Source organism: Erpetoichthys calabaricus, chromosome 7, assembly GCF_900747795.2.
Source record: "Erpetoichthys calabaricus chromosome 7, fErpCal1.3, whole genome shotgun sequence".
Taxonomy (NCBI): domain Eukaryota; kingdom Metazoa; phylum Chordata; class Cladistia; order Polypteriformes; family Polypteridae; genus Erpetoichthys; species Erpetoichthys calabaricus.
This window is the reverse complement of record NC_041400.2, coordinates 169,445,512-169,458,716: the sequence shown is the minus strand read 5'-3', so window position 1 is coordinate 169,458,716 and position 13,205 is coordinate 169,445,512. Positions and strand designations below refer to the sequence as shown.

At 34.3% G+C, this 13,205-nt stretch overlaps 1 protein-coding gene across 1 annotated transcript in view; it reads right to left on the bottom strand.

Annotated features, from left to right (window-relative positions):
- Window positions 1-1,767: 1,767 nt before the first annotated feature.
- Window positions 1,768-13,205, bottom strand: part of aggf1 (angiogenic factor with G patch and FHA domains 1) — a 54,114-nt gene continuing 42,676 nt past the window's right edge. Inside the window, exons 8-15 of the mRNA XM_051929483.1 lie at window positions 11,638-11,746; window positions 11,168-11,219; window positions 10,428-10,529; window positions 9,217-9,379; window positions 8,724-8,803; window positions 7,708-7,835; window positions 4,394-4,493; window positions 1,768-2,259 (exon numbers count right to left, since the gene is read on the bottom strand). Coding sequence (XP_051785443.1) covers window positions 2,062-2,259; window positions 4,394-4,493; window positions 7,708-7,835; window positions 8,724-8,803; window positions 9,217-9,379; window positions 10,428-10,529; window positions 11,168-11,219; window positions 11,638-11,746 — 932 coding nt within the window. The 3' untranslated portion in view covers window positions 1,768-2,061. The remainder of the gene's footprint in view (window positions 2,260-4,393; window positions 4,494-7,707; window positions 7,836-8,723; window positions 8,804-9,216; window positions 9,380-10,427; window positions 10,530-11,167; window positions 11,220-11,637; window positions 11,747-13,205) is intronic.

The window sequence follows — 13,205 nt, the reverse complement described above, 5'->3', positions numbered from 1 at the left end:
AGAACAATGCACCAGGGTTTGTGCGTTTTTAAAGAACAGATTCCTCCCTGTGATTTTAACCCATTTTAATGGAATGGAGTATTTATTATTTGAATATTTTAACTTCCACACAGACACTATTATTATGGATTCACGATTAATTGAACACACTGCATTTTTTGAACACTGTTTGGTTTTATGATCGATGTTAATAGATGTGCCACTAATTGTAGCACAAGTGGTCTTGTTAAAGAGAATTACTTCTTGATGAGGTTTTTTTTTTTTTTCTCAGAATAGGTTTACTTCAGTTAAAGGTTAGATTTCCCTAATTTGTTTAGTATGAGTTTAAGGTAATTCACCAAAAGGAGTATATATATTTTTTAATAGCCACTTTAACATATTTACCAGGGTTGCCAATAACTGTGGAGGGTACTGTATATGCTGTACATATCCTCACACATACACACTATATTGCTCCAAATGATCCTTCATTGTATAGTGACAACAAAGGTATCTTACATCTTATATATACACACACATTTTAATATATATATTACACACACACACTGTACTACTGTACATATACACATAGTTCTAATGTACAGTATATGAAAAAAATATTTGAAAGCAAACACAGACATTTGATTGTAAAAGAGCATTTTTTTTTATTTTACCGTGCAGTAATTTCAGCACTGTGTCACTCCAGACACCTTATTTTGCACGTGTGTTTAGTAATTTTTTTTAATTGTTATTTTGTGTAGTCAAAAAGCAGATTTTTTTTCTACCAAACTGCTCTTCTTTTTTGGTTATCAGATTTTAAACAGTTCTCCAGCATCTTAAAAGAATTGTTTTGCTCTTGATCCTGTTCCGTCCCCGAGTGCCCCAATGTGCAGTTGTTTTCATGCTTCTGACTTCCCCTTTTATTGTTATAAAATCTATACAGTATACAGGATTGTACAAACCAGATAGAGAAGATTACGACAGTGAAAAAAAAGCCTAACAGACAACATAATTGATGGTCTCACACACACATACAGGTTACATGAGCATCTTGACAGAGAAGTAAACAGAGAAGGGTAATAAAGTCAAGTAGAGCTAAAAGCCTTCCTGAACAGATGAGTTTTGAGCTGCTTTTTTTAAAAGAATTCATGGAGTCAGCTGACCTGATTAATTTTGGTAGGTCATTCCAGAGTCTGGGCGCTATACAGCTGAAGGCCCTGTCACCCATGGAGTGTAGATTAGTGAGGGGTACAACAAGATTTCCAGAATCACAGGACCTTAGAGGGCGGGCAGGCACATAGTGATGGAGTAGGTCAATGATGTAGTTTGGCGCAAGGTCGTTTAAGGCTTTGTAGATTATTAGTAGGATTTTATATTTGATTCTGTAAGACACAGGGAGCCAGTGAAGATGGAGCAGGATGGGCGTTATGTGTTCACTGCTGCTGGTCCGTGTAAGGACTCTTGCAGCTGAGTTTTGAATAAGCTGGAGCTGTGATATAAGATTAGAAGGGGCACCTGCCAGTAGGGAATTACAATAATCGATGCAAGATGTGATAAAAAGATGGATATCCTTAGCATCAAGACCCATCTTTCCAATGTCACTCCAACCACATTCAAACACATCTTATTAATCTCCATTCTTGGCCTTGTTCTCAAAACATTCACATCATTATTCTCTACTTCTTGCTCCACAAGTCCAAACCAACTCTGGGTAGTTTCTCTTCAAATATCTTTCTACTTCCCATAGTAAAGAATGAAAATAATTAAATGAGAGATAAGCAAGAAATCGAATTCCAGGAGTATTTTACTGCATTACTATACAATACTTTTTAAAGATTACAAAATAAAACCAAAGCATATTTGATTACATTAATAAGATGTTTTATAAACAAACATCATAAACTTAAATAAAGGCAAGCTGGGCACTGAGGATAATTGTTATCCAGTATAATGTACTCATATGCCCACAAATTACTACATTTCTTTTACACAGAATAGATTCTAATTTTATTATCAGTCTTTCAGAGTTCAGTGATCTTTTTTCTTTTAATTAAAATCAATAACATGTTATTGATTCTTCTTTTATTCCCCATCAGATTTAACCCAAGTCTTTGGACTGACATTCGCTTTCTTTGGCTCCGTCTGACATGCATCAGCAAACCTTTCCCTAGCTTTCTCCCAGTTCTTTTGCGTTTTGCTTTTGACTATCAGAGAATCCTCAACACAGAGAGATGTGCTTGCCCCCAGTCCTGAATGAGCTTTACGTATCTGAAGCTGAATCTGAAAATAGAAAGGGATACAAACTAAGTTAATTATAGTATTTCTATTAAAGAATCAATGTTTTGTGAGGATGTGGAGGATATAATAAATCTTTTTAAATGCTTAAAATGCTGGTTATACTACTATCCAGGATAAGAAAATGTTTAAAAGTCATAAATATAATAAAATCAACTGGAAAAAACTCTGAATATATAAAAAAGAAATTAAAGTTAGAAACAAAAAAAAAAAAATCACAAGAATGTAAACTATATAACAAACATATTGGAGCTTTAATTTTGTACCATTAATAAAAGTTAATCTATTCCTAAAACAACAAATAATGAGCTTTCTAAAGACTGCCATGACTAACAACATTTAAGCAATAATTATATACCACTACAGTAGCAATAATGTTCTTGTAACATCTAACACAGCTTATGTAACTTGATCATTTTAACTCAATATTCAGTTCCTGCCAAATGCATCTATCACCATCTGCAGCCATCTTTTGAGTCATTCTTGAAAATGCTCCAAATTAGCATCTGAGACCTAGAAAACAGATCTATAATTCTTTAATCAAAATTTGCTTTATTTAGAATCTGTCACAACAAGCAGTATTAGAAAGTGCTTTACCCAGCAAATTGCATAATAGCATAATAGCACAGACCAAATTATATTGGTGGAAGTGGAATACAGATGGGAAAGAAATGGACAAAAAAGAAATTGTAGCATTTCAATAAAATGTTATTGCTATAAATTTTAAAACTAATAAAAATGTTACTAGATTTGTCTGTGTGTGTAAGGTAGAAATATGCTAGCATTTGTAAGCTCTGCATTGCAAAAAGACGAACGCAGAAGTAAAATGCAACACAAATTAAAAAAGTATATAGCTATTTATACTTTAAAATTTAGACACTCTGGGGCAGCGTGGTGGTAAAGTGTTTGATTCTGTTTCAATCATTGAAATGTCCGATTTTCTGTCAGGTTAAACTCTGACTTCCTTGTTATTGTGTAATTAAAAGAACTGATATATAAAAAGTTAGTGATAAAATTAACAACATTTCTTTTAGTTTCAACACCAGCAACAGTATTTTCTTCCAAGTATTACAAATTGTATATTTCAATAAAAACAAAACTTTCAGCAAATAATCCTATCTTTAAATTTGTAGAAATAAATTATGAATAAAACAGGTAATAAATACTTTATTTAAACACGGTTTCAATGCCATTCCAAACACACTGGAGAGCTATGAAATCGGATACTCAATGTTTACTCCATACATAACAGGTAAACTAATTACAATTCCTGAGGTCATAATTGCAATTCTAAAGAAATCCCACAGTGAAGCAGCAAATGTGGGTTATGGCCATGAAAGAGCAGGGGGTAGAGATGGGAAATTACACTAAAAGACTGAATTGACAATGCATTTATGTGCACAACTCACTTGCACATGTACAGTCACAGTGTAAGCTACAGGGTCCCCAGAAGGAGTTGGACTTCAACAGCCGATTATCAAGCTTTTTGCAGTCTGGAGCTTCTGGCCTGATCAACTAGATTATATATTATATTATATATATATATTATATATATAATCTTAACTGTTTTTGCTTTTACAGTTATGAAAATTATCAGTCATCAAAATTACATTTGTGTGTCTAATGGTGTCTACTCAACCCAGAATATCATAAATGCAGAAGTGGGAACAGATTAAAGAGCTGGCTTAGTCCAAAATAAAATTTTACCATTCCCCCTGAACAAGAGGTTAGGAGCATGCATTGATAGAGCATGTCGCCGCACCCACCACATGATAAACCACCTCACGATCCCAGATTAGGACCCAAGTGCAGCCATAAAATGGGTGACTCCTCAGCGCCACACTAGTTCAGGACCTAAAGAATATCATCATGAGGATAACATAGGTTTTTGGGTTATGATAAAATGTTGATAACTTGGATACAAGAAGAATATACCAAAGGAAAAAAAAAAGACGGCAATAAAATTCTCCCTTGTAAAATTACAAATACAATTTTTATAAAGCAATGGCAAACTGATGTAAGTTTGAAGATATGACCATTACATTTACTGCTGAATATAGGGGGTTGGATGAATGAATGAATGTTTTATACACCAAATTCAAGTTCACTAGAAACGTACCGGATCCTTTCTTCCTTTACCATCTTTTCCAAGTCCATCTCCCTTTTTCCAGCCCATTTTTTCCAGCATTTTACGACCCTTATTTTCATCACTGATTTCACTAATTTAGAGACAGAGAGGGAAAACATTTTTTTAGATTTGTTGTGTAAAAAATGCATGTTACATTTTGAAAGTCTCAAAAAATCTTCAAAAAAAAAAAGTAATCCAATAATCTGTAAATATCAAATGGCAGAACACAAAAAACAGTTAAATGTATAATTATGTCTACCACTGGTTATTTGTTTGAATAATAAAGCACAAACATATTTTTCATAGGGCTTCAACTGTCTAATATTATTCCAAGTAAAAATGCTATGAAAATAACATTTTTTTCTGAAAGTTACAGGGTATTTTGTAGAATTACTTATCGATGCAGAGCAGTGTGTTCTCAGCCGAGGTCTTTCTTAATACAAATTTTAAAATCAACCTGAAGTTATTTTTTTTTGTCCCAGTACTGCTTTCAGATAAATGTACCTATTAAGTTAGGACCCTCATCTAAACAGATGCTAAATTACTATATAAGCTGGGGGAAACAAAAAATCAGCAGGGCTGACAGTCATGAGTGTCAATATAGGGTATTTATACTCTGTGTTCATCTGTTCTTCTGTATACAAGGGGTCTCCGCCCCCTGCTCGCTTCGCTCGCCTACCCCCGGTGTTGGGTAACCCGAAATACATTGATGAATGTATGAGATATATTGGAGTGTAAAGGTGTAGATGACGAACAAAGGAAGTATATTCATTAATCCTAATGAATGTCCACTAATAGTGGACTCATTACAGAATGCGCTGTCAGCTAATTGGCGGAATCGTTTATCGGCCGTCTGTCGTTCCTTTCTTTGCTGTTTATCTATTCACTCTGCTGTTTGAGAGGCGCGTTGTAGGCGCCTACGTTCATTAATTGTATTCAGGCGGGCTCGCCTCTGTATGTATCTCCGTCAGTTGTGGTCGTTCGTTTTGAACCCGTGCCTGCTTTGCTTCCGCAGTTTCAGACGCGCATTGTAGGCGTCTATGTACATTGTATTTGTCCATGCGGGCTCATTTTTGTAGCTCCGTTAGTTGAGCTGTTTGGTTTTGGAGCTGAGACAGTTTTGCTTCCGTGGTTTCAGACGTGCGTTGTAGGCACCCACGTCTATTGTTTTTATCCATGCGGGCTCGCATCTTTGTGGACCTGTGGGGCCTCCGTAGGTGTGTTAGAAGCGCGTGGACCATGCTGTGTAGTGTGGCCGTTTAGTTCAGAAGCGCGTTGTAGGCGCATGTGCCTTTCGTACTCTCTTTGTGGACCTGTGGGGCCTCCGTAGCCTCTTCCGTTTGACTCTGGGGTGCAGCGTGGAATCCTCTTTTTTGTGTGGCTGTGTCGTTACCTATGGGCACGTTGCCTCATTTCTTATTTACGTTAGTTGAGCTACTTCGTTTTTGAGCTGTGACTCCTTCGTTCTCGGTGGATCAGACTTCGCTCGCTGTCGGCGCCTGCGCACTATGTCTGCTGCGTCCATGGGCATGCCATGTACCTGCGTCCATATCCGGTTTACCATTCTTGGTTAGTAATATGAATAATACCGAGATCATTCTTTATTGCACATGTCCATAAGTAACTAGACTTCTTTCCTAATTATCCATACATACAAGTATGTTTTATAATAAAGATTAGTATAAGAATTCATTTAAAATTCAAGCATGAAAATAGCATTTTAATTTAATATTTATTGAGCAATAATGGCGAAAAATATTAAAAACAAAAAGAACAACAAAGTTTAAGTCACTCATCAATGATACCCATATTCTAATTTTCTAATCAACAAAAGCAATTCTTGTGGTGAACTGCAAGCACAGTTTTTAAACAACATTTCCAATTTGTATACATAGTATCCTGGTTAATCTTTTCTATTGTTACTCCTCAACTGAGTTAACACAATTATAGGAAGCAATCACCACAGGACCGAAGAATGAAGTCCTTTATCAAATTTTATAACAAATAAAGCAAAATAACTCGCAAGCAAACTCTCCAAAACAACACTAGCATCTACATGTAGCAGCCTGAACACAACCAACTTCACGCCTCTTTAACAACACTAATTAGAAACATGACAACCATCACAACATGCCACACATTAACTCTTACAAGGGAAACACTAACTTAGATTGGCCATTTAAACAACTACAATAATACAATCCAAAGCCAACAAGGCATAAAAAGGACAGATGGATAGATCCCTCTTGCCATCACCTCTCAATACAGTAGTGGATACCTTTGTATATAATCTTGACATATAACCTTTGTATATAATCTTGACAATCTGACACATGGTATAACTTATTTCACAAAACAACAGGCTAACATGTTTCTTCAGGAAATGGTTTGATTTTTCCATTTTTTGAACCAACAAATGAAGTACAGCAATGCCACTATCTTGCAATCCCTTACTTTACTGAGCAGCATAACATGTTTTAGCTGTCCTAACATAATTACAAAGGTTTCTCCAATAACTAATTGGAACTTAACTATCTTTTTCTTAATTATTGGTGATCATTAGGACACTGGAGTAATAGCTGCTGAAAATGAGGCTTTGAAGCCATTATGTGAATACCAAACCATAACATTTTCTAAACCCACCTAATCCTGGGCAGGGTTGCAGGGGTTAGAGCCTATTCTAGCCAGCATTGGGTGCAAGGCAGGGACAACCTGCTGGACACAGCGCAACTATAAACGAATCTGTCATTTCTAATAGTACTGGCCATTTGCAACACTATTAACGTCTTGGCTATACTTTAAAATCAAATTATTTATACTTTCATGAAAAAGTATCAGTTTCTTTCAAAAAATATGAAAATTTCTTGGCAATTCCAGACTTATGAATACTAGTTCATGTGTTTATTAGAATAAGTATTGAATAGGAAAGCAGCCGACACTCACAGATTTTAGTTTCACTTGCTCATGATGACCCTGACCGGGATAATGCACGGATTTTAACTGCAGCTTCTTGTCAGTGAATAGTTCCTGATTTGGTTTTTGACAGAAAATGTGGTCCCATAAAAACCATTACAATCAAGTGTTAATAATACAATTGTGATCTCTCAAAAATACCCAAAAAGATAATGGTAGATTCCAGGGCAAGAGTATGGTCATTCATTTAAAAAAAGTCACACTATCAAAGACTTTTTGTGGCTTTAAGTAGAAAACCGAGTCAAGTGCACTGCAATAATACACACACACACATCAAAATGTACAGTACGTATATGTTTAAGAAATAATAGTACTGTGGAAAAATTACCTACATGTTAACTGAAGCAGGAGCATCATCTCTTTGAAAGGTTCCTTCACTGCCAACAGTCTGCCTTCGTTTTTCTGCTCGGTCCTTATAAACTGAGCTTTTCAATAACTTTGTATCATCATAATCACTGTTCTGAATTTCAGAAAAAAAAAAAAATAGAATACTGCAAACAGCTTTACTCCAACCCCAGATGTTTGATTTATGCCAGACTCTTCTGATCTGTTTGGGATATAGTTTACAATGCTTCATGTCAAAGCACTGCACACAATAAAATAATAATAAAATAATTTCAAAGACTTAAATGCCAATAGCCCATGGTCAAGAATGGATATAAATGATAAAATTGATAAACTGAGCACAGCTCAGCTAAGTGCAATATCCTTCCATTGCAGGACGCAATGATATTGAACATGAACTAAAGTCAGTTTATTAGGGAACAGTTCATCTATACTGAAGGAGATATGTTTTTATGCTGTCAAGAGTAGAAAAAAAAAAAATCAGTAAAAAAAACAAAAAAAAAACAAAAACAAAATAAGTCCAACACTTTCATGCGCATGGCCCACAATATGACATACAATCCCAACTGAAAGCCTTTAAATCAGCAACATATTACTGTAAGGTGGACGCTCTGCTGTTAATTTAAAATAATTCCTTCAACAAGAATGTCACAAATAAGAATTGAGAAACTAAGCCTACACAAATATTTTCTAGTACAAAACAGTTTCTTAGTTACCTAATACTTACACCAGGCTAACCACACCCTTTTTATAGTCTGCTCATGAGCAAGTCATTTGATTAAATAAAATTTCAAAAATAAAGCAGTAGTGCCTTAGTAAAGTGTTCAACAAAGAATGGCACCTTACATGATAAAATACTGTTGGCTCATAACAGAAACGTACTATATTACGTAACAGACAATACCATTTTAGAAATTTCAAACAACCTAAAAAATGGCCTCCTAATCATAAATGCAACCACACATGTTTACAAGTAAGTTTGCAAGCATAAAAGAAAACTTACTTTTAGACCATATTTTCCTTTAATATGTTTCAACTCTTTTTGTCTAAGTACTTCTTTATCTTCTTTACTATGAACTAATCCTAGTAAAAGAAAAAGTAAGATAAACAAGATGAATATAGCTAAAAATTATGATGATATTTTTTATTTTACATACAGACCAGTGCTTACACCAGGGTCAGCCTACTTCTGTTAAGTTTAATCTCTATATAAAATGGTTGAAATGATTTTTCCCCAAAAAGATACAAATGAAAATCAAAATGTTTCAACCTATAGAACATAAAGTACATAGCAGCACAAGTGACCACAATATTCAATAATGCATCAATTTGAAAAGAATTAAAAAGTGCACTACAGTCTTTAACTTAATTTAATTAACTGTATTTAATTTGTCATTTTTTCCCCCCATACATTTTAAATGCATTTTTCATGGAAAAGGTTAACCTGTACCATTCCATGTCCAAATTTTCAGCTGGATGGCCAGCAGTATACTCACCAGACAATTCTTTTTTGTGTCGATTCAAGTGTGCTATCACTTGACCCGGCTCACATCCATCACAAGTGTCATTACCAGGGTGAATATGAAAAGATAATACAGTTTCACCCATTTTAATTTCATCACCATGTTCCAAAGCATATGGGTCACATTTTGTTTTAGGCTGAAAGGAAAAAAAATATGTAGTTTAGACTCGTGTTTGTATATGCAGTACCATGCAAAAGTTTGAACATTTTGTCGAGATCGGAAGCAAAAATTAGCAAATACAACTTCAACAAACTAAAACAATTTTTTTTCATTATGAATATATTAATGTACAGTTCCAATTTATTTCATAAACAAAAAAAAGTAAAGAGTCTAACCTGATGTAGCATGTGTATTATACATATCTTTATCTATATCTCATTCTTTTCATACACACACATATACTAGCTGAGTTCACTGCGGATATTTTGTAAATCAATGGGCCTCAGTTATAATGCCATCAGTTAATTGATGTATCAGAAGTAGTATGCAACTAATCAAACATTTTAAATACAATACAATATTTGTAGGCCTTTTTTTTTTTTTTTTTTTTTTTGAAAAACCAGGGGCCAATATTAATTAGTTCAATGGAGCTCCTTGCTCTTGAACATGCCACATACTATTGACCAGGAGTAAAACCTTCCTTCCACGGATCAGTTACTGCTTTTCCTAGTGACTGTCCTTGGCTATTGTTGATGGTCACTGGAAAACAGTTTTACTCAAGACCGTATTCTTTTGAATTCAAACTGGTAATATGGGAATTCTGAGTATAAATATACCCTGCAGCACCTCTTGCAAAAATGGTAGCTTCAATCAGATTTAAATGTAATCCTTTGATCTGCAATTTGGTACCATTACAACATTTTAGAAGTTTTACCTCAAAAGAAATACACAATGTAAGCTAATGTACCGTTTAAATGAACATTAAAAGTAAAAAATAAATATATAAATAAAAAAAAAAAAAAAAAAAAAGACCCATGCAGTATGGAAGGTTTAAGTACTGATTGGGTTACAACATTAAAGATGCCCAAAGCAGCTTTGGCTTGTTTCTAGTTTGGATAGAGGACAGAATCTGTTAAAAAAATAAATTAATAGCTTGCAAAGAAAGCATTGTGGCCTAAATTCTAGGAACAAAGGCATAGGAAACAACCTGGGCACAACCATACATATAACTTGCATACACTTACCTGTAAAATCCTGTTTCCATTGATGACAGTTCCATTTTGACTTCCCTGGTCAACAATGACATATTTCTGTAAATCATGGTCAAAGTATACCTCAGCATGAAACTAAAGAAAAGTAAAATTTTATATTTCATTAGATAGTAGCAGTATTGTTACTGATTAAATATGCCTTAACACTGTTGCATTAACCAACCAACTCAAACTGCTAGGCTATGAATGAGATTTTCTATGGGTCCTTTGCTCTTTTTTATATATAAACATTTCAGAAGAAAGGTGGTAAAATAAAGTTTGACTATCACCAATTTTCACTTACTGCATTGTCCATATGAGCCGTTCCATTAGTTTGGACTATTTGAAATTATCTGCTTTGTCAAAAATCAAACTTGTTACAAGACCTGCTATAATAAGGTTTAATATGCAGTCCTGGAAGTAATGCATTTATTATGATTACAAATCAGAGATAGAGATATCTAGCTTTTCATAGAAGCTAGATAGACCGCTAGAAAGATATTCAAACAATAAAATGAAAATGTAGACACAGTGTGGTTTTTAATCTTAATTACACTTGAAATGCTGAATAATGATGAGTCTCTCATTTTCAGTGTTGGTTGAACATAGTTTTATAGCTTTCAGATTAAATAATTAGAGTTGGTTGATCTCCAGCTATAAATACATAACCTAGTCACCCTGTCCTTACTAACACGTTTAATATTCAATTAACTCGGCACTTAATTTTAGGTTACCTTGCTGACACCAACTTCAGGAATTCGGATTGCATGCTCCATATCCTTCTCCCTGAGGGGGAAGACAAGATATGTATTTAGAAACTGCAATATGCAAAAGTGAAATTACAATATTGTATTTTTCGGTTTATCCTCATGTTCATTCAACATTATTAAAATGACTTTAGGTACACAAACAGAAAGTGTTAATAGCTGCAATTAATTCCTTTTAATTACCTTCTTTTACATTAACAATTAAGAGTACAGATATCTTACAGGGTATAAATACATGTAAAGCTCTTTAAACAACAAATTGCATTAGAAATGAGAAACTACGGGTCTTTAAACATGACTATTGTAAACACAGTAATAGCTCCAGATAGACAAAGAATAAACTGAAATGTTTTGTTATACCATAATGCATTATCACAAGCATAAATGATTAAGCACAGCATAATGTGGCATTTTTACTATTAATGTTGTAGATTTACCTTCCAATGGTCGCAGATTTATCTGCAGTGATAATATAAAGCATCCCAGTTTGCAGGACAGGTGATCGCACAACAATAACTCGAACACATGGTGGCCACTGCTCAATAGCTGTAAACAGAAGTTACATAAAAATATGAATGTGCAGAGAATCCTTTTATAATACCTGTTTTTATTGAGTCTTCAAAAAAATAGTTTATATAGCACCTTTCCCATGATCAAAACACTCCTATTACAATGTATTAAATAACAATGGAGATTGAGTAGTTATATTGTAAACCACACGAGGGCATCCCACAGCTAAAAAGGTCATAACAGTCTAAAAACCGCTTCCACCTATCCAAGTAAATGCATCAAGTGCAAAACCTATATTATCAGTATCAATGGTATCTACTGGTCAAGAAGTACACACTGCAGGGTTCACATTCTGGGCTGTTGCCATGTTATGATTACAATGAATGATGTATTCGATTAAAACAAATTTTAGCTAATAAATCTAAAGTGATTAATAAACATTTTTGGCAAAACACATATTGCCGTTAATCTCTAAAATAAAACAATATTAAGCCATTCCAACTAGCTATCAATAAAGTGAACTGAAAATGCAAAAAACAAACATTTGTGCTTTATGCCTTTTAAAATGTGTTTACCTTTACAGTTGCTGGAAGGCAAGTGTGCTTTGAAATGGTTTTGCCCCATGCCTTGCCACAAACTGCTGAACAGGGAATGCTGATTAGTCTGATGAAATACCAATATTTTGCACCCTCATAAATGTAAAGAACTTTCCACTCACTGCTCAGCAGTTAACATATTAGCACCAGTGCAGACTCTTATGCAACTTGCCGATTTTTTTTTGCCCATCAATAGACTACAATTGTGGATTAAAATGTTGCTGGCTATATGCAAACCACCCCCTAACATTTTCCACACCAAAATGTTGATGTAAAGCCCCTTAACCATATATAGAATAGTTATAATCTTTCTAAATACCTTAAGTAGAGAGGAGTACATTTCTGCGAACTACGAACTAATGAGTTTTTTGTCATGTTTGTAGGTCAAATGGCAGAACATGGGAATGGGAATATTCACAGCAGATAGGCAGGTTGGTTTTCTCTCACTCTCTCTGCACAATATTAATGTGCTACTTGAACAATCATTATGTCAAACAAAGCTGATACATATTTTGTGTACTTACAGACTGAAGACAAAGATAAAATAACCACAGTACTAATGAGCATTCTTTTATTTTTATACTTACTGACCCTGTTTCACCCTGCTCCTCTTCTAAGCTCTTTGATAACTTGTCCGTATGGTTTCTTGTTAAGGACTTTGCATTAATATTATGCAAGCACTGAACATTCTAAGAATCCAAGCACATTACCTTCTCATAAAAACGTTTGGAATCAGAATTACTTGCTGGCTCATTAAATACTGTAAATTCTCCAACAGCTATAAAATAAACTGGTACTGTATGATTATGTATATTTAATAAGTCTATTTTTCTGCATCCAAACTTGACCATTAACCAAAAACAATAATTCAAAAAGTAAAATAGATTTTTTTCAGGACC